The 21,471-nt window shown below is 34.9% G+C and overlaps 2 protein-coding genes and 1 long non-coding RNA gene across 3 annotated transcripts; 2 read left to right on the forward strand and 1 right to left on the reverse strand.

The window, feature by feature from the left end:
* The first annotated feature begins 961 nt into the window (after positions 1-961).
* Positions 962-1,966, forward strand: LOC122289789. The gene has a single exon (XM_043097073.1). The coding sequence runs from the start codon at positions 1,179-1,181 to the stop codon at positions 1,791-1,793; it is 615 nt and encodes a 204-aa protein (XP_042953007.1). The 5' UTR covers positions 962-1,178; the 3' UTR covers positions 1,794-1,966.
* Positions 1,967-14,094: 12,128 nt separating this feature from the next.
* Positions 14,095-16,346, forward strand: LOC122289073 (NAC domain-containing protein 12-like). The gene is made up of 3 exons (XM_043095994.1): positions 14,095-14,527; positions 14,703-14,971; positions 15,293-16,346. The coding sequence occupies exons 1-3, from the start codon at positions 14,341-14,343 to the stop codon at positions 16,073-16,075; spliced, it is 1,239 nt and encodes a 412-aa protein (XP_042951928.1). The 5' UTR covers positions 14,095-14,340; the 3' UTR covers positions 16,076-16,346.
* Positions 16,347-19,087: 2,741 nt separating this feature from the next.
* LOC122289460 lies at positions 19,088-20,693 on the reverse strand. The gene is made up of 2 exons (XR_006236164.1): positions 20,555-20,693; positions 19,088-19,337 (listed from the first exon to the last, which is right to left on the reverse strand). It is a non-coding gene; the product is annotated as an uncharacterized LOC122289460 (long non-coding RNA).
* Between the last annotated feature and the right edge of the window lie 778 nt (positions 20,694-21,471).

Below are 21,471 nucleotides of genomic sequence, written 5' to 3' on the forward strand. Positions count from 1 at the left end.
GCGAATTGCGAAAGCTTTCAGTTCAAGGTATAAAAAGGATGTAGTCTGGTATTGACACAAGCTAGAGAAGCTGTAGGGATAAAGGTAAATTGATCTATATCCACAAAGAAAAAGAAAAATCTTCAAGGAATTTATTAAAACCCACAATTCATGATAAAAAAGAAAAAGGAGTACTAAAAGAACACGCCTTTAGTATTTGTGTTAGCCTAATAAAGATAGCAAAACAAATATTGCGAAAGGGGTTGGCTCTAACTCCATCTAAAATGGCCGCTTCAATGAAAAGAGAAGATTCTCCATGCATGCGTACACCTTTGCGCGGTACAACCCCTCACTGGTTTGAGCTCATGAGCCATCACATGAAGATCAGACATGTCCTGCCATAGGGAGGGAGGGAGATTTGAACAAACGTTGCACCAATGGCTATTGGCTGGTCTTTCTCTCACTCTCTATGTTAAAAATATAAATCTCCCATGCACCTTCGTAATTAAAGAATTATTCTCGAACTAGTTTGGTAGTTTGCCCATTAAGAGGGGGGATTTCGTTTCTTCTTCTTTTTTCCCATTTAGATGGGGGGAAAACAAAAAGAAAATTACTTTGATAGCTGTAGATCACTCGTGGGTCCAATACTCATACTGATCTCCAAGGAGTGATTTTTATAAAGCAAAAAAGAACAAAGGAAGCCTCATGGCCCCGGTCCCCTCGTTCATTTGACCGATGATTCTGACGTTGACTGGCTAAAGATCTTAAATCACTCTCGAGGATTTTGTAGCCTATTTGATATGGGCCCCAAAAGATCAGTAACCAGTTAGCTCCTCAGCCTCGTCCATCCATCACCCCTCGCCCATGTTCTGAAAATTAAATACCTCCTCTCCTTTTTTTTTTTTTTTTTTTTTTTACGCGTATGAACAATTGGACCACGTACTTTTCAAAACGATACATATATATGCCACCAGGTTTGCTTTGCCACATTGTGTTCTGTCTTTTGCAACTTTTTGTCTTCTTTGTTGGTTGATATAAGAATCCTCCCAATAACAATCCCACCGACGATTACCCCTATCCCACCATGGCTTTCCCTCCTCTTTTATACCCTCCAAAACCCCACCACAATTCATAGATGCATGGCTTCTATATAGCCATCTAGAAGCCATAGAAACTCAGCTTCATCGATCTTATAATACATGGGAAACTGTCTGTTTGGAGGCTTAGGAGAGGTTGATCATGGAGTAGTCGAAGTGGTTACGTCCAACGGAGGTGTCATGGAATTTTATGCGCCAATTTCCGTAGGCTGCATCACCCAAGAATTCCCAGGCCACGGGATTTTCCGCAGCCATGATCTTTTCTGGAAACCGCTCTCTCTCCATGAAGAACTCGTGGCAGGACAGTCATACTATCTGCTCCCAGTCAATGACGACGTCGACAAGGACGACATGAGTCGACACGGCCAAATCGTCCGGAGAGGACACGTTCGATCCAACAGTAGCGTACCAGCGTCATTGGCTGTCTCATATAGGATGTCGCTCGACTACCAAGGGTTGCTGAAGAGGTCGTACACGGATGTTTTCTCCAAGTACAACAATGGGCGATTCTGGAAAGTGAAGCTGGTTATTAGCCCAGAGCAGTTGGCGGAGATACTGTCACAGGAGGGTCGCACCCAAGAGTTGATAGAGAGCGTGAGGACCGTGGCAAAGTGTGGGAAGGGTGGTGTTTCGGATCTGGAATTTTCAGATCAATGGAGCCTCTCAAGCAGTTGGAATGCTTCCTCCAAGAAAGAAGCATTAGTAGACATGATTTAGTACGCTGTAGAGTAGAATATCTCTCTCTTTCTTCTCTTTTTTTTCATTTCTTCTAGTTTTAAGTTTCCATGATATGAAAACTAGCTCATGTCTAGTCTTATCTATATATATGTAAGTTAATGCAGCTAGCTTTGTCAAACTTCCAATATGAATTTAAGTTAATTTTGTTGTCAGACTTTCATAGTTTATTTCAACGTTTATTATAAGAAAAATGATTATATGTATTAAGTTATTCGAGATAAAAATGATGCTTTTCTATTAAAATGAGTCAATTTTTATTGTAAAGAGTCATTTTTTTCCGTATATATCACACATAATTTTTTTTTTTATAATAATTAGGGATGAAGCTGGGGAGAGGCAAGAACCAAGGCTCTGACAAAATATTTTTAGTTGGTGCTTTAGGCTCGTTTGGATTGAAAAATACTTTCAATTATTTCATCTCTCATTATAATTTTTTAAATTTTTACACAAAATATAATAAATAATTCAACTTTTTAAAATCTCAAAATAATAATAATATTAAAAATATTTGATTTAACTTTTAACTTTTATCTAAAATTATTTTATCTCATCTTACTAGCCAAGCTGCAACGTCTACCTTTTCAACTTTTGACAATTTTGCTCATCTAAGTTTATAATACGATTAATCTCTTTAAAAAAAAAAAAAAAAGTTAAGGGATGTATATTGTCCATACTTTTTTATCATCATTAAATTAGCTTTTGGTCTCCATTAAATTTTTTCTATCGTATTTAATTTGAAAATTTTATAATTTAATATCATATTATTTTTAAAAAAAAATTATAATTATCAATTTATCTGAATGAAATATATCTAAAGAGAGAATTCACGTTTGGATGGATAGATAACTACGCAGTATGTAATTCATGTATTGTTCATAACATATAATTTCATTTGGATATAAAGTTCATATTAGATGAGATGAGATGTTTTATTAAAATTTGAATAAAATATTGTTATAATATAATTTTTTAATATTAGTTTTGTTTTGAGATTTGAAAATTTTGAATTATTTATTATATTTTATGTGGAGATTTGAAAAAATTGTAATAATGAGTTTAGGTAAAATAAGATTAGATGGTTTAGGTTTATGTAAACAAATGAGGCCTTAATGTTATAGATTGACTAATGCTATATATAGTTTTAGGGAATGTAAGCTCCATGTATTCTATTTAAAATTAAAAAATGGGATCTACCAATAAAAAAATAATTTTTTTATATAAATTTCATATTTATTTAATTTTTTTTAAAAAGAATACACGAGACTTGCATACCTTAATACTTAAAATATCATTTTTCTTATATTATATATATATAACTACGTGAAGTTGAAATTAAGAAAAATACTTTAGCCGTAAAATGATTATATAAAAATAAACTAACAAACAGATGTAGTTTGATGTAGTGCATTATATTGTAAAATTATTTTTATTATAAAATAAATCTAATAGATTTTATAAAATCATATCAATTTATAAATTTATTTTATATAATATATTTTTTATCTGTAGAAATTCTCTCAAATTAATGGACTTATAAAGGAAGAAATTAATAGGCATTTCAACATTCTCTAGGCTTTCAGTATTAAAAACGAGCCCATTCCCGAGGTCCTGAAGCCTGAAACAGCCTGGTAGACTAGGGATTGCCATTTCCTGCTGGGCTTTCCAATAAATCATGACTAGCCATTTATATTGGATAATCTTTTACTATTTATAAGTGGATTGATTTGTAAACACATTCATTTATTTTAGAAATCAGAATAATCATAAAAATAAAAAATAAAATTAAGAAGTCAAATGTTTTTCATGCTAACTAATATAATTAATTATATGTTTAGTATTCCAAATATCTTTAGTATTTCTTTCTAGAGCTGGACCCAGAGCTCTAGGCCGAGTCAGACATTGGGCTTTATCGTCAAACAAGGAGCGGCCCACTCAAAAGTACATGACTATGGATCTTGGGCTTTTCCTCTTTAGGCCTGGGCCGTGCCTTTGTTTTCCCTTATCATAATATTCATATATCAAAATGTACCTTTAGTTTGTCTTGATTATTGAATCATATGTGCTCTTACCTCACTTGATATTAGAATCACCTGGACTTAGTGGCAAGAGATTTACTACAATATAGTTTAATAGATGAGGAATTACGAGTTTCAATTTATATAAATATGATGTATAATAACGTATTCGTGCTTATTGTTTTTATTTACCGACTCAATATTAACGTCATGTTGTGGAAAAATATATCATCCTTTGATCTTTTTCTTTACCTAGCTTTAAATATGTCTTTATATCAAAAAAAGAAAAAGGAAAACATGAAAGAAATTGAAAAAATTGGGTTTGATACATATCAAGCTAGCATTGAAAAACTAACAACCGACCGCCTTTTTCTTTTCTAGCTAATCACCAACCCGACTATTCAACATCAGTTGACATATCAAATCATTGTTAAAACATTAATTATTTTGAAAAATAAAAATTGTTACATTAATTATATTATATTTATAAAAATGCTAAAGCCACAAACGAACAACTGGGGATCCAACAGTGTAAATTTTTTATTTTTTTACTTTGTAATTTAAGAAGAAGTTTTTTAATAATATTGTGATTTTTTTTTAAATATGTAAAAGTATTAAAAAAATACAGAAAACATAAATAAAAATCATTGTCGGGATTCCATGTGTGGCTCTAGAGCCACTGTTATACATACGAAAAAAAAGGTACTTATTGATGGAAAAATATAGTTACAAGCATAATTATGCACTAATCTGTGCACCAATATGATGTGATTGGTCAAAAAATAGATTTTATTGAAAACAGTATTAATTTAAATTTTAAGTATGAATAAATCAGTATTGATACACAGATTAGTGTGTGACTGTGCTTGTATGTAGCAAAACTACTCCTTATTGATTGGACACAACGATCGATCTGTAGGCTTGGTTTTCTAGCCCCAGAATGACCTCAAGGCTCAAAGGATTGATCTTCTATATATTTCTCTATGTTTCCACTAATTGTTGGTTGTTGAAAAAGATATTTGCCATCTTCAACATGTGCCCGATCGCTAAGAGCCGTAGCTAGCTAGCTCAAAGAACTTTAATTTTCAAGGCTTGATTGGTATGATGGACGACGGAATCTCTCATCAAGAAAGCAGATCATCATAAGAAATGGTGGCAAAAAAGTGGATATATATGCATGAATTACACGTTAAATCTTAGCCGTAAATTCTTTAAATATTTCAACTTAGGTGGGCGTTGAAAGAGAGATCAAACCCAAATCAAAGGTGGTCTGAAAAATAGATATGCAGAATGAAGCTTTTTGACCTATGAATAGAGATGGGAAAAAATAAAACAAAAAACATATAGTGCATGCATGCGACAAGTAGTACTGCTGCAACGTCCGAGCATGAGATTTTCGTGGCAAGAAGTTCGTAAATGCATTATAAGTCTTGTCTTTAATTCATGCATATAATGCCTGTCCAAATGAGTTGTTATGACACTCATGTCAAGAAGACATCATTTTCGCTTTAATTTGGCACCAAACGTCATTAAAACTCAATATGGCCAATTCAAAGGGTTGGAGTTGGGAGAGTTAAGTTCTGATCTCTCCATGAGTCCGCCCACGGACCTAATTCCTTTATATACAGTTATTTTTGTATTTTTTTCGTATACTCTATTGATATGATTGGTTAAAATAATTATTTTATATTAAAAAAAAGTAACGCAACCAATTATATTAATAGAATGTGTAACAAGTATGTAAAATTGACTGCACCTATAATTTTTGATTCCGTAATTAATTAGTTAACTGAAAAATGTACTAGCTATCATGCATGCTTGGTTGGTATATCTCAGATGGCTGAAATATGAATTCCTTGAATTGAACGCTCTAAGCACGTAATTTGATCTGATTCATTTGAGTTTAAATATTACCTAATTCGGGTCCTCCCTCCGGCCAACTTTCTCTTGGCATGGGGCCGGCAGGGTCTTGGATTTGGTAAAATCATGTGATCATATCGGAGGCTAGCTAATTTTTTGCGATAATGTTGGATATCAAAACATACAAGATTTGAGATGATCTTGACGATCGACTATTACTAAAAAAAAACGATCTCTCTTTCTTTATTACGTACCCTCGTGTGGTAATCATGTACATTGCATGTGGGAAAGAACTAGATTTTATTTATAAAATAGATACAGTCATGGTACTCCTATATCTAAGTGCAATGTTGAAATTTCCTAATTTGCTGGCCACCTAAGTCATGTGTCTCAATTTGTAGATATATATGGCACATGTTTGGAATACTCCTAAGTCATGTTTGGAATACCATCACATAACAATCAACATGTTGGCTATTATAAGCATTATTCATTTTCTACTAAATGTTTCTTAAGTTGGGGAAACAAAACTGTCAACTTTTTCAGGCCGGATATGAAATCTCTTTTAGTTGATGTAGTTTCTCCGAATTGATATTCGATGAAGATTGAAGTGATGCCGGCCACATGATGCTTTTTGGTGATAAATAATTATTAATTTTCTCTAAAGCTGATCAAAAGAGCACAATGAGATAAGAAAGAGAAGAAAGAAAAAGAAGGTACATCATCAAAGTTTTCAAGTTGTAGTACTACGTACTGCATGAAATGATCTGGAGCAGCCCCAGCCACGTGAATTTCCACGAACTTTGAAACATTAATGCTTGGAGCAAAGGACCCATCTTTGCCAATCGAAGTGTTCCCTGTTAGGCAGTACCAACCTAATTAGGGGCAACTTAATTAATCTCCTTGTCGATATCTTCAACAAGTGTCCCTACTGATACAAAACCTCGGCCTAAACTAAATCATTCACTGATAATTTCTCTTCATGCCATTGTTACTTTACAATAAAGCTGCTTTATCAAGATTCTGCTAAGTTTGATTGCACGTATGTAAGTGATTTCCGGAGAAGAGCAAGCTCGACCATGTTGCTAAATCAGCTTTAATCATCTTTTTAATTATTTGGTGAAATGGGGCCTTACACCATGCTGAATAGACAAATTATCTGCAGGCAAAAGAGGCACGCATGCATGAGGCCTAAGAGTTTCGAAAGTTAATGTAAATTGAACATACATTAGCTAGTATTGGGTCTATGAAATATATATCCAGGTGCATGGTATATAGATTAAAACATATATTTAAATCAAGACAGAATTAAATCTATATCTTTTTATCAATTTCATCTAAATGATGATTTTACAAAAAGAAATGATTAGACAACACGTCAAATTAAAGATTGGGAATCGAACAATATTTAATTCTTTTGAGGATTTATATCCATTTTCTAGCAAGAGTAGTACTACTTATACGGATGGAAAAAGAGAAAAAAGAAAGAAGAAGAAGATACACGTACACCATTAAACTCTACAGTAAATGAACAGTACAAAGTGTGCGAGACACCTCTTTAATTTCCCTTATACTTTGTTTTGTATCATCATTTTCATTTTTACCAAATCCTCATTAATTATTCGCCCCACCCACAAGCTGGATTCCCAATGTTAGGGAATGGGGCAGCCGTACGTGGCAGATGTCTCGCTCGTTCTTGTAGAGGTAGGTTCAGATAAAAATTGGTTGGACTCATCTTGGCCTAACGGCTGACTCAATTAACAATCAACTGTTCAAACAATGTACTCTTTTTTTTTTTATTAATAAGTGATGCGCATGAGACCTCACATCGATCTCATGAAATAAGTATCAATTTCTTGTGTAAAATAATGGGTGTTTTTCCATTTTACCTTGTTAATTAACACAGTGTGCAATGACAAAAACAACACCATAAAAGAAAATATTTTATTATATATATATATATATATATCTATGTAATACTTCCTACGGATCTGTCATGTGTGTGTCAATGCTACTTCCCTAGCTAGCTATGTTCTATATATAGCTGTCCAATTAACTTTTTCTTTTGTGAATAAGCAATGCTACATATAATTGTGAAATTACAAACGTCGCGCAATCGTTTTGAAAAAGAATGGGATCCACGATTAAAAAATTAATTTTTTTTCATGTGGATTTCATATTAATTCATTTTTTTCAAAGCGACTGCACGTTGCTTGCACAATCACAACTGTAAATATCATTTCTCTTTGTGAATATTTATTGCCGAAAGCATTTCGATCCTTTATATAATTAACATGGTGCGAATTCTGCTCACTTTTTTGATTAATTCTGGGACTGAGAGGGAGAATGATGGGATTGACGGGAATATGAAGGACGAGAGAATCTTCTGAGAAACAAGGATCAATTCGATTCGTAATTCTTTATCAAAAGCTGTAATGATGGAAATGTTAGGGAAGAGAGGGGATGAAGAGAGTGGTGGAGAGGTGGCTCGCTCCCGCTGGGTTTGTCGTCTGGGTAGGCTAGGAGAGAATGAAGAGGGTAAGCATGCGCGTGATCTCATGCAGTGTACATGACACATGCAAGCTAAAGTGAGGAGGATATGTGGAATTAATTCATCTACTAGAGGGCTTTTATTTGGAGAAAATCGGATGGACCGATTATAAAATTAACTCGTATACATATTAATTTTCCACGTACGATGATTGAACACTTGAATTTGGCTGAACGACTGCTGGCCTGTCTTTTCCGGCCATTATCGTCAGAGAAACCCCCAAACGCAATGTTTGAAAATGCTATCAATTGTGAAGAAAACGTCGTCGTAGCCTGGATCGAAGTTTTCAACTTTGACGGGACAATGGCAACTACTTGTCTAGCTAGTGACAAGCTAGCTAGGGTACTAGAGGTATATATGATGTCTCCAATGTTAATCGATCTATCTGCATCTACATGCATGTAGCCTGCATGCAGTAACATGCATATAATATGTAACGCGCATTAGATTTGACTTGATAGATATATATCATGATCATCCATCTCATCTATGATCGTTTGGAAGGTCAAAGGCAGTGCTCTCTCTGCACCTATATCTTATTAACGCGGTCATCATGTGCAGCACGTTGTTTAAAATTTCGAAGGTTCCAATCCATCGTCTCGACAATACTATTAGGGTTTTGCTCATGATTTCATACACACATATATATATATATATATAATATTTACAATCGTGAGTATGTAAATACCGGACAATTACTTTAAAAAAAATGAATAAATACGAAACTTGTATAAAAAAAATTTAATTTTTTAATAATAGACTCAACTCTTTTTCAAAATGACTACATGACGTTTACACACTTTATGACTGTATGTAGTATATATTACTCACATACATATATGCTAGCGGCCTAAGTTTGATTTTAAGTTTGGTTAGAATTAGGGATTGATACATGAAACGAAAAAAGAGTAATGATATACGTATAATTATTTTAAAATTTATTTTAAATTAGTCAATATAATTCATGTATCACTTCATTAATAAATAATTTTAACTTTACATAACTACCCTTCATGTTAAATAGAGTTGTAAAATAATTGTAAACTAATTATAGATTTGTAGAGTCAAGTTAAACTCGATATCCTAATTTTAATAGTAGATAGGAATGGGTAATTTATAGATCAGAGTCATGAGATTAAAGTGGAGCTAGCACTTTTTTTTTTTTTTAATCGTGAAAAAAATTTAATTAATTATATTTAATTATCTCACAATAAGAACCCTCAACTATATATCTTCGCTATTTACAAATTTAACCTCATCACAATTGATAGAGTACCATCCTAGCTACGAGGCTATGACGGCATTGTTTCCCTTTGTCAATTTATCAAAATCTTGAAACGCTGCTTATTCAATAGTAATAAGAAAAGGGAGAGAAAATGTCGACAAAAAGCTCTGCAAATTAGTACCTACTAATTAAGTTTTGTCATGATTTTGTTACAAGTTGATCGGGATCATCTATGTTATATATGAGAAATAATAGTTATAATTATGAGTATGTAAGCTAGTATTACATAATTATTTTTAAAAAATGAAATAAATATGAGACTTATATTAAAAAAAATTAATTTTTAACTACATGATGCTTATAGACTATTTTACGATTGCACCAGCATTAATCCTTATATATATATATATATATATATAATATTTTGTTTACCAGATCACGTGACACATGCATGCAGCCATATATAATATTTAATAACTCAAATTGAGTACAAAATAGCATTAGATCAGCAAGATAGTATTAAAAGCTAGAAATAATAAAAAATTAATTAAAAAATTAGCTAGCTAGGATGGTCTGCATCTTGCTGCATACAGTACGTATTATACGCCAAAATGAAGCTTTTTAAGTTTTTAACAACAGCATGACAGATTGGAGCCTTCTACAGAGACAGCTGGTAGCTCTAGTTAGGCTTAGAAGTTTTTTTATTTTTTTAACATCATTTTTTAATATTTTTAAAAATAAAAAAAAAATTATAATAATATTAAACAAAATTTTCTTAATTATTAAAAAAATAAAAAAATAAAAATAAAAACACGGGTTTCGGTAGCTAGCTCCCAAGGGGGACCCCCCAGCGCGGGGGATCTAGCATTTTCCATGACAGATTACTACGTGCATCCCCCAAGATTAATGCTTGTCACGAAAACTTCAAACCTCGATATATCGCCTGTTGATCACTTTTGTTTTCTCCGACCGGAATTCAAGAAATTTGTCGTCACAATACACGTCAATATTTGATCATGATCAAATTAGCCATATATATATAATTGGTTTGAAAGATTTTATTTATTTATTTATTTATTTCTGGAGCTAGCTAAAAGAAACTAATTGGGAGAAATATTGTACATTAAAATGGTAATTAGATATTATATTATATATTTATATTAGAACAAACATTTTTCAACGACAACCAACTACAACAACATTAAGTTAGATGATAAGGAGAGATGAGATGTCCAGTGCAGGTTAGTAAGAAGTGGTTGTTCCATCAATTGTCCTACAAAAAACCATGATTAAGAAGAGAATTTGCAGTAAGGATCATGATTTGGGTTGAGACACGAGACCCTCATAACGGAATTTATATGTGTAGTGCTTAGGTACTCATGGTACCGTTACTTGAATAATATTGAAAGAGGGAGGAGGCCGATCATGATCATCAGGAACAGCAGCCAGTAGCTGCCGGCCAGCAGCAGAATTATAATTGGCGAAGACCATATAAAGTATGTCGGTGAAACTATATATATTAATTTGTGTGCTATACAAGAAAATAACCCACCTCGTCGGTTATAACATGAATGCTAAGTAGTGGCCACATATATGATCATGCCGAATGCCAGCTATAAATTAATTAGAAAAGTATTATAATCATAAAAAGATTTTACAAAAGGAAATTTATAAACTGACATTACTTAATATGATATTTTAAATCTACTTTATAATAAAAATATGTAGATTTATAATCTAACGTATCACATTAAACTACGTCAATTTATGAGTTTATTTTTATAGTTAAAACATGTCTCAATTATATCATGTATATACAAGTACTAGAGGCCAGCAAGATGTCATCATTGATTGCTTAATCTAATTTATTAGTTGCCGCCTTCTTGGGGTCGCCTGATCGATGACAGACAACTCTCTTGACTAAACCGGGATTCTCAAGTAATGACAGACAACTCATGGGGTCAGAATTCATATATGCATGAATTCTGAACCCGGCTAGCATGATAAAACTCGGCTGGCCGCGTAATTACTTAAATAGTTTCATGTTCGATCTGTGTGCAGAACTTCTATGATCTCTTCGTACAATTAGAAAAATTCTAACAAGTTAATTATTAATCATGATCATGAGTGAAATCCAATCACCATTATGCCTGTAGAAATTAAGCAATTATGTACTGCAAAAAGATGAACACATGACGCACAACAGGGAAAAAACGAATTTTAATCGATGATCTCTCCTAGCAGCTAGCTAGCTTTTTGACCCGGCAGCCAAAATTCATTATTGCCTGGATCATTACCATTAAGGGTGCGTTCATGCGGCTAGCATGAAATATATACTAATTGTCGCAACACGTACGTACGATCATGTTGCTTTGAAGAAAAATCATGAAGGCCTGCAGTGAACAATTCCATTACGATGGCTGGTTATGAAAAGTTCAAAGCACAATTTATATAATTAAATCCTGTGTAAATTAAAAAGGTTGCTTTGGTTTTATTTTCAACCCTTTCATTTATAAGGAAGGTGCCATAAACATGAAACGCCTTTAGTATTGGCATGTAGGGTCTATACTTGCTAATAGTCGTGCACAGACTTGAATGCTCATTAATATGGACGAGGCCGGCCGGGGAATATCAGTTGGAGATAGCTAGACAATTCAAAAAAAGAGAAAAAAATGGATAGAGAAGAGAGGTTGATTATGGCAAAGGTTGATTATGCATGCATACCTCTCCAAGAGTTATGCAGTGATCTCGAAATGTTATCTATTATCGAATGAAAGACTCAACAGAAGTAAAGCTAGCAGGCCGTGGAAACAGTCATGGAAAGAAAGATCTCCAGAATATGCAGGACATGAGTAAGTTACTCGGAAAAAATGTATGCAACGGTTGAGAGGTGCACTTTCACAATTAATGAATTGATGTGAGTGGCAGTACCTTCATTAATCAGGGCATCTGACCAAGAGTGTTACTGCAGACATAGTAGATCTTGAGGGTTTTGACACGTGCGCATTACATTTTTGTGGGACTTAAAATTTACATGCATATATTCTTCCCGATATAGCATGACTGATAGTATCATGATCATGCATGCCAGTTTTAGCAGTGATTAACCTGGCCTCTGATCTTTTTTGAATTTTTGGGTACCAACAGGCGTTGATTTTAGTGCCTGCAGTTGGTGGGAGCAATGATGGCAGAAATAAGTGAGAGTAGGAGATCCAAACTCTCGGAGTCTCCATAAACCCCATCGATCATCTCATTTCTTTCACAATGGGACCATGAAAGCTCAGTGCCTCCGACCTCATCATCTCTCTCTTTTACCCTCTAGCTAGTCCCTCGAGTTGGTTGCACAAGTAAAACGAGAGAGAGAGAGAGAGAGAGAGAGAGAGAGAGAGAGAGAGAGAGAGAGAGAGAGAGATTCTTTTGGGGAAAAGTGGTGGTTTTGGAGGTGCTTTCCATTCAGATATTAAGGTCCAGTGTCATAGTTAAGATGGAGGCTTGCCCTCCGTTCTCACTTAGCTATACATATTGTTCCCATAATTTTCCTCTGAACCAAAGACCCTATTTTGGGTGGACCCTATTTTTACTGCCTATATTAATGTGGGACCAAAGACCCGGCCCCACCCTCCTCTCTATCTGTCTCTCTAGTCTCTAGGTTTAGGTGGTTGGTTCTTCTCGCGGGCCCTGACCCCACACCAAGTACACTGATGGGCATGATACCTAAGCTTTCCAAGCATTTTTGGACCCTTCCCATACCCTGCGGCTGATTCCGGCGACCGCGCCCTTCCCCGGCCCCCTGCAGGGTGCTATCAGAGACCCCAAAAAATCTTGAAACTACCCCCGCCCCCCCCTCCCCTCCCCCAACATGGCCTCCTAATCCTATTAAAAAGTTTAAAAAAAGTAAGAGTAATATTCCACGGGTATCTATATAGAAATAGTGCTACATAATATGCACTTAATTACAAATTTATTTATGATTTTACCGTACAAAAAATGAGTTTTGAATTTCAAATTTGGTAATCTTTATCATATCAATAGCTGACATATAGCATGTATTATTATGTAAATAAAACTTAAAAATACAAATAACATTTTTCCATATTTAGCTAGGTTTATGCCAAAATTTAAAATCTAGTCTCAATTAATCTCATAAAATAATCGACTTTAATTTCCTTAAAATCCTAAAAAAAATTTAAAAGTTAACAAAAAATATATATTGCTTTACATAAACTGATCATGTGTAGTGCATGTTTTGTATATTTCCTTAATTATATTCAAAATATTTTTCTTGTTTTTCTTCTGAATGCTTGTGGCTTTGAACTATCTTCCGTGCTAAAAAATTTTCTGACTTTTTGTTTTTGTTTTTGTCTTCTCCGGCCACATCCATAACCTATGTATATATGAAATGTGGAACGCACTAGCGAGCTAGCTTTCATAATAATCTGTAATTTTGTAATTTGTGATCACCTTTAATTCACAGCGTCTATATCTTATATGCTAAAGTCAATAGATTAAATGATAATACTTTTGTACTATTTAATTAAATATATGTCCAAATGAACCGTAAATTATGTCAAGAAACTTGCTGGATGCACCCATTGACCATGTCCTACAACCATTATAAATTATCATGACTGCATTACCCTTTACGCACACCCCTAGCCTACACCTTATTGTTGTCCTTTATTTCTCCTTTTTCTTTATTCTCTTTTTTTCCTCTAATCCAGACTATACAGTACCGGCTTTGTTTCCTTGTTTCATTGTTTGGTACTAATTCTGAAGAAGATTTTGAGGGGATTTAAGGACAGCAGCATCGCTAAGGATCAGAATCGATCGAACTCCTGGACACTGATAATTAGAACTGTCAGGATCTTCCTGTTAATGGCAGAAGATATCATGAATCTGTCCATAAATGGCAAATCTCAGGTTCCTCCAGGTTTCCGATTTCACCCTACCGAAGAGGAACTTCTGCACTACTACCTGAGGAAGAAAGTTGCCGATGAGAAGATTGACCTTGATGTAATCCGCGAAGTTGATCTTAATAAGCTCGAGCCATGGGATATTCAAGGTAGTGTGCCTGTTTGTCTACTTTTCCCGCATTTACTAATTGCAGCACTTATATAAATATGTATATTTATATATGGTTCAAATGTTTTATTTTTTTCTTCTTTTGCCTTTGGTATATGCAAATGTTTTCTCTCCTTTTCTTTTGCTTTGATCATAATTATGTTGCTGCCTTGTAGAGAAGTGCAAGATAGGATCCACCCCTCAAAATGATTGGTACTTCTTCAGTCATAAAGACAAAAAGTATCCAACTGGGACTCGAACAAATCGTGCAACAGCAGCTGGGTTTTGGAAGGCCACCGGCCGAGATAAGATCATCTATAGCAGCTTTAGAAGAATTGGATTGAGGAAAACTCTAGTGTTCTACAAAGGACGAGCACCACATGGACAAAAATCAGACTGGATCATGCATGAATATAGGCTAGATGAAAGCATCCATGAAACTAGCGTAAGACTTTCTTCTCCATGCCTTTCAATGTATAATCATTCAAAAGCAAGCACTAGTAGCTAATTAATCTCTATCTTCAATGCGACAAACTATAAATTGTCTTTTTATCTCAAGTTCGTCCGTATATATATGAGAGATTTTTCTTGCCGGTGTGTACTATTTGCTTTAGATAACTTTTTTGTTTTCTTCAATTCGGTGATGATCATAAGCATGCATTAGAATAATCGTCATATGAGAATTCATTATTTGTAATCAGTTTAAAGCCTTTAAGACAAATATTGAATCATTTGACATAATGTATTGAGTATGTGCATTATTTAGGTTTGTAATTCAGTAGGAGAGTCAATGGCGGAAGACGGATGGGTGGTTTGCCGTGTATTCAAGAAGAAGAACTTTCAGAAAGCCGTAGAGAGTCCTAAAACCTCGTCTATCTCTTTGGATTCAAACACTCATCAGATACTTGCTTCTAGAAATGACGGGGTCCTGGATCAAATAATCTTATACATGGGAAGGAATAATTGCAAGCCGGAAAACGAATCATTCGGCAACAACATCAGTATCTCCGACAACAGTACTACTACTAGCAACAATATGATGTTTCTCACTGCAAAGCATATCGATGAAGGTCTCCATGACAGATTCCTTCATCTCCCACGACTAGAGAGCCCAACCCTTCCTTCGCTTCCCATTTATCAGTCATTTGATCATCACGATCAGATGGTCACAGATACTCAACCATCTTCGTTCACCAATCATGCTAGTGGTGGCAACGAGGACAAGACCAAGCTGGTTGATGATGATCATCATCACGATCACCATGAGGCCAACTGGGTTGCCTTCGATCGGATGGTGGCGTCGCAGCTTAATGGAGCCGAAGAGGCCGAGGAGACAGCCCAGCAATTATCCTGCTTTAATGACCCCAACAACATGGCTTTCTGTCCTCCTGATCACGATGATGTACAATTCTCGGACATACGTTTGAGTAGGCAAAGTCAAATCTCCCATGTCTACAATACTAGCGAGAATGACATATGGAGCTTCACCAAATCATCATCATCACCAATATCATCATCATCTGACCCTTTATCCCACTTGTCGGTATAACCCAAGTCTTCGATCGGTATCTAATAAATTCTGGTACGTCAGTACTACTCTAGCTAATAGGTATAAGTCATCATGATCAAAGACTTAACACATGTATTGCGTGAATAATCAGGTGATTATGAATCTATGATATATATATATTCGAGATGTACCCGGTGCGTATATATGTGGGGGTGGCAATCTTAATTTTCTTGCCTAAATAACTATGTTTTCGGTCCACCACTATTATTATCAAATATTGGTTTAGAAAAGCCAGCTATTTTGGGTGCTATTGATGATTTTTTACTAATTTCTACCTGCAGTTATCATATCCCCGACCCCAATTCGTTAACCAGAAAGAAAATCTTGACAAGTTAATCATGCCATTATGCCGACTTTTTAGTCGGATCGATCGGTTTAATTTGGGGTCTACTTCTCTTGCGCTGCACACAAATATCTACAAATGCGAATATATATATATATATAGCTGATCGATGGGGCATGCATGGTAACATTAATATATATTGGCCGGTAAGACGTCATTCTAATGATCGAATTATTTGTTATCCCTGGCGTCGACAATTGAGTGAGATTCTTGGGTCGCACCTAACGTTTGCACCAATAAGGCAATAAAGATGTTGTAGCAAAAGTCGATCGCCTTTTACAAAGTAAAGATCGATACATTATATATATAGCACGAGAATCATAATACAAACATAGCGTATTTTTCACTTTTGCCGGGGGAAAGGAGGGGAAGAGTCCAAGAATAGAGCAGTACTACCTTTTTTGTATTACTTATTAATTTCTCATTATATATTTTCGCCCAATATCTTTTTCTTCCTTCTCTTTATAAGTCAAGATATTATATATAATTAAGTAGGAAGAAAATTACGAAGGACAGTACGTACGACTTGATTGATGGAGTTTGATCTCGTGCTATGTGCACACGATCAGTTTACTAACTAGCTAGGTCACAACATTAATTAACTCATGAAAATCCCAAACCATGCAAATCACGTCCATATAATCCAAGCTACAAAGATAATTACTATTGTTGAATGTACAGTCCTTACTGGATGTAGATTTTTAAGAGTTGTTGTTCAAATTACAGATACATACTACAAGAAAATTCACATTTCCCAACGCGATATATATATTAGTTTGACGTTGTCTGCATAAATTTTTCTGTTAACATTAAATGTTTAATAAATATTACGCAATCTGTGTACTATATCTCTCTTCGGATGAGAATTAATAAGGAGATTCAAATCTGGTTTTACTTAGGTATACATTTGATATAGGACTTCGGAAAATGTCTGCAAGTGTAAGATCAATATTACAATTCACAAACTTCGGAATCTCTAACAGAATGAAGTAGCCTAGAAAATCTACGTATTTTTGTCTTGGTAAGATAGGAATATATTAAGATAAATATTATATATGTACAGAGGAAGATTTCACAAACACCCAATCCAATATATTAATATTGGATTGAGAAATAAAAAGATATAAATTGAGAAATTGCTCATTGTCGGGTCGGCCCTGAACTCATGTAATATTTCTTGGCTTGATATATGCCAAGATCAAAAAGATTTCCACTTCGCTATTTTGGAGACGATTTAGACATGCATCAGTTGTTGCAAAGCTCACCCTCTAGTATTTCGGAATTGAAACTATTATTGTTAAACTTTGGCGTAACGTTATAGGTGTAAAAAAGTATACGAAACTCGTAGCAAAAACTGGACTCATATATACAAAAAGAGTACTGTTATATCCATACAAAAAAATTACATAAAAATAATCTTATAAATTGATGTGGTTTCGTCTAATTTATTATATCTATTTTATAATAAAAGTAACTTTACAATCTGACAAACCACATCAAATTACATCAATTTATAGAATTAATTTTATGTAATCTTTTAATTTGTAGCTAGACCATTTTCTATACAAAATTGAAAAACTACGTTATAAGATGTTAGAGCATGGCATGCAGCACAGAAGAACCACGCGTGTCAGCTATCAAAAAAATAAAAAAGAACCACGCGTGTCGAGGCGCATTGTACTGTTAATGTGCATGCGTACAAATCGAAAATATGATAACCCACATGATAAAATGCATGGTGAGTTAATTATATACATAGATAGTCCCGAGTTTTAATTAAGTCGGTTCATACGTGGATTGACATTTGACCGGGACGTGATCATCCGCCTCCAGCCTGTGCCCCAAATTAAAATGGCTTCTGGAAGAGATCATCAATGTGGTGGCGGGCCGGTCGTTATCTAGAGTACCGGAGGCTCGCATGAATTAGAGCTTCTCTTCGGTTTTTCGTGAAGTTGGTCGTACATTTTTGGCACCCAAGGTCCCAAATGTCTCCAGCTATATCTGCATGCATGCTTGCAAACCTGATGATCACGAGAGCATCACGTGTACGCGCGCACACAGCATAAACATATATTTTATATATATATATTTTAAACATATTATATATATATATATATATCTATACACACACATACACACACATATATTATTTGTGTGTGTATCATGCGTACGTACGTGTGATAAGATTAAGGGACTGCAAAAGTTGGCCTTGGAGGGAATCCTTGCGGTCTCCACCTGAGGATCTCATCAAAGTGGTCAATTCCCAAATCAGTGCATTGGCCCAAGGATCGTAACGACGTAATCTAAAGCCACTCATAGCAGGCACTACTTCTTCCATTGCCGTCATTTTAGACCTAATGAAACTGATCATCTAAAAATAATTCCTTCGGAGTTGACCGGTAACATTAATATATACTAGGCCTGAACAACAGCCCGACCCAATCAAAATTTGGCCCGACCCGTTGTGGTCCGCAACCCAGGACCAGCACAGAATGACCCGACCCGACCCGCATCATTCGGGTCGGGTTAAATCTACGATTTTTTTTTTTTTTTTTTTTGGAACCCCGTTTCCAGCCCCTTTCTCATTAAACATTACATCCCAGGCCATCTTACATTCCATAGCCATCCATAACATAAACAATAAAAAATAAACATGAATATAATGACTATATATATTATGATCCATAGAAAATAATACAGTCCTTTTAAACAAATTCATGAACTAAAAATAAACATGAATATAACATCCAGCCTTTCTCACAAATCCATTCATCTATCCACTACATTACATCCCATAGGCCATCCATAACATAAACAATAAACAATATAGAATGTGTAGACCATAAGCCTTAAGTCACTCATCATCAACATAAATAAAGCTTGATTGGGGATCAAATTCTGAAAAAAAAAAAAGAAAAAAAGATTATTAAATTATATAAAAATAAACATTATGAAATATAAGCTGTACTGTTTATAACAATGGAAGACAAAAACAACAAAACTAAAAATGGGGTCATGATACTCGAACCTCTATCACAACAGAAACCTGTTATGTTTGATGTGGATTGACCAAAATCAAATCTTGTTATGCTATGAATTCAAATTGATAACCCAAATCTCATAATGATGATTACATTAATTGTATCTTATTAATTTGGTTTTGATACTAATTTAATTAATGAGTATAGAACAGAACATTAAGGTAAAAGCAATTAATAGGAGTAATTAATTATTAAGAATTCCTGTAATGCATTTATTTTGTAATCCTAACTTATACCATTCAGATTCTAAAGATATAACTTATACCATTCCTGAAATGAATCATGCTATCATTTTCATTCTTAAAGACAAAATGGAGAAGTGGGTAGCTCCCTGTTCATGGCAGAAATAAGTACCCTAGGATATTTACTTAAACCCAATCCAATGCATCTGTCCTCCAAAAGGAGTATGATTTCTAGAGTACGAAGTAAGCAGCAAGAACCCTTCAATTCAAGAAATCATTCACCCAAATCTTTGTGCAATTACATCCTATAAGAAAAAAAACCCCCCACATCCATTTAGATCTATAAATTTAATACTGTAAATTGGCCTTAAATTATTCCCTCTGCCAGGAATATTCCAGCCATTAACCAAAAGAATGTATAAAACAAAGCAATGGGGAAAAATTCAACAACCCTCCAAAAAGGACGATACTTTCCAAAAATAGTTCACATTAATCTTAACCAATAATGGCGAAAATTCAGCAACCATCCAAAAAGAAAAAACCCAACATCCTTTTTAACCAATTCTTATACTAATAATAATATCTCAGGGCATAATAGAAAGGCTGAAGAGAAAAATCGATAAAACTTGGGCCTCCTCAATTACAGATTTTCCATTTTTAGGAAACATTATCAAAGAAAACTAGAAAATGATTAAGATTTTCTTATCACCACCGCAATTACAGCCCAACAAATCCGAATATAAAAATACACACAACAGAAGGTTATTTGCTAGCAAATGAGATTATTAATTTCTGTGTAGGTCTGTATTGGGGTTATGAATCATGATGCACAGGTATGGCCTTGTGAATAAATTATGAGTTGATCTGAAGGGTTTTATGAAAAGGAACATACCTCCGTCTTGGAGAGTCGAGACCCACGCCGAAGCTGATCTTGGAGCTGCGGCCGAAGAGAGAGAGTGAGAGTGAGAGAGAGAGAGACCCACGCCGCCGTCTGTGTGTGTGTGTGTGTGTGTGAGAGAGAGAGAGAGAGAGAGAGAGAGAGAGAGAGAGAGAGAGAGAGAGAGAGAGCGAGAGAAATAGAGACCCACGGTGATGAGAGAGAGGTCGAGAGAGAGACAGAGGGGGGGCTATGTTGAAGACGGAGGGAGTTGGAACTTGGGACAGATGGGATACGGGTTGGTTCTTTAGCTGCGGTTTCGCCCGTATAATTCTTCAGACGACCCGCTTAAATTGTAACCCGGCTTTTATCGGGTGGATCTGATCGGGTCAATCGGGTCAATCGGTTTATAAATATATCTGCACACCCCTATAATATATACGCTCTACAAAAAGCAGCCTTGTAGTAGAAAATACTTCGGAACAAGGAAAAAACGGGGGACAAACTACATGATAGCAAAGAAAAAATGTCTCTAAGGGAAAAGTTGGCGGCAGTCCCCCGATCGATGCGTCATCCATCCTCTATCAGTCAAAGTTTTGAAAGCTATAAACAAATGAAATGTGCGTCTCTTCTCCAAAGAGAGGCTGATTAATTATTTTGAGTAGGATTAATGCTAGTTTGACCAAAATATTCATGTGTTTGGTTTCGCAACTACCTGGAAGATGGTCGATCGATGATCATCTTCTGGCTGGCCTAGCATGTACGTAAGATGATCAGATGCACGTAACCGAAAAAAAAGGATGAATTTTCTTAATCGAAATGAATGTGTCCCTTAATTGTAATTGAAGATCATGACCCATATATACATGAGAGGGGACTTTCAATCAATTATTATATATACTTTAATTAACAGGGACGTCTCTCATTATTCA

The sequence above is a fragment of the Carya illinoinensis genome, chromosome 12 (assembly GCF_018687715.1).
Source record: "Carya illinoinensis cultivar Pawnee chromosome 12, C.illinoinensisPawnee_v1, whole genome shotgun sequence".
NCBI lineage: Eukaryota > Viridiplantae > Streptophyta > Magnoliopsida > Fagales > Juglandaceae > Carya > Carya illinoinensis.

Excerpts from the sequence above, each read along its gene's own strand:
- LOC122289789 (XM_043097073.1), top strand. The coding sequence starts at position 1,179 with ATGGGAAACTGTCTGTTTGGAGGCTTAGGAGAGGTTGATCATGGAGTA.
- LOC122289073 (XM_043095994.1), top strand. The coding sequence starts at position 14,341 with ATGGCAGAAGATATCATGAATCTGTCCATAAATGGCAAATCTCAGGTT. Across the intron at positions 14,528-14,702 it reads CGAGCCATGGGATATTCAAG|AGAAGTGCAAGATAGGATCC; the intron begins GTAGTGTGCCTG and ends GCTGCCTTGTAG. Across the intron at positions 14,972-15,292 it reads AAAGCATCCATGAAACTAGC|GTTTGTAATTCAGTAGGAGA; the intron begins GTAAGACTTTCT and ends TGCATTATTTAG.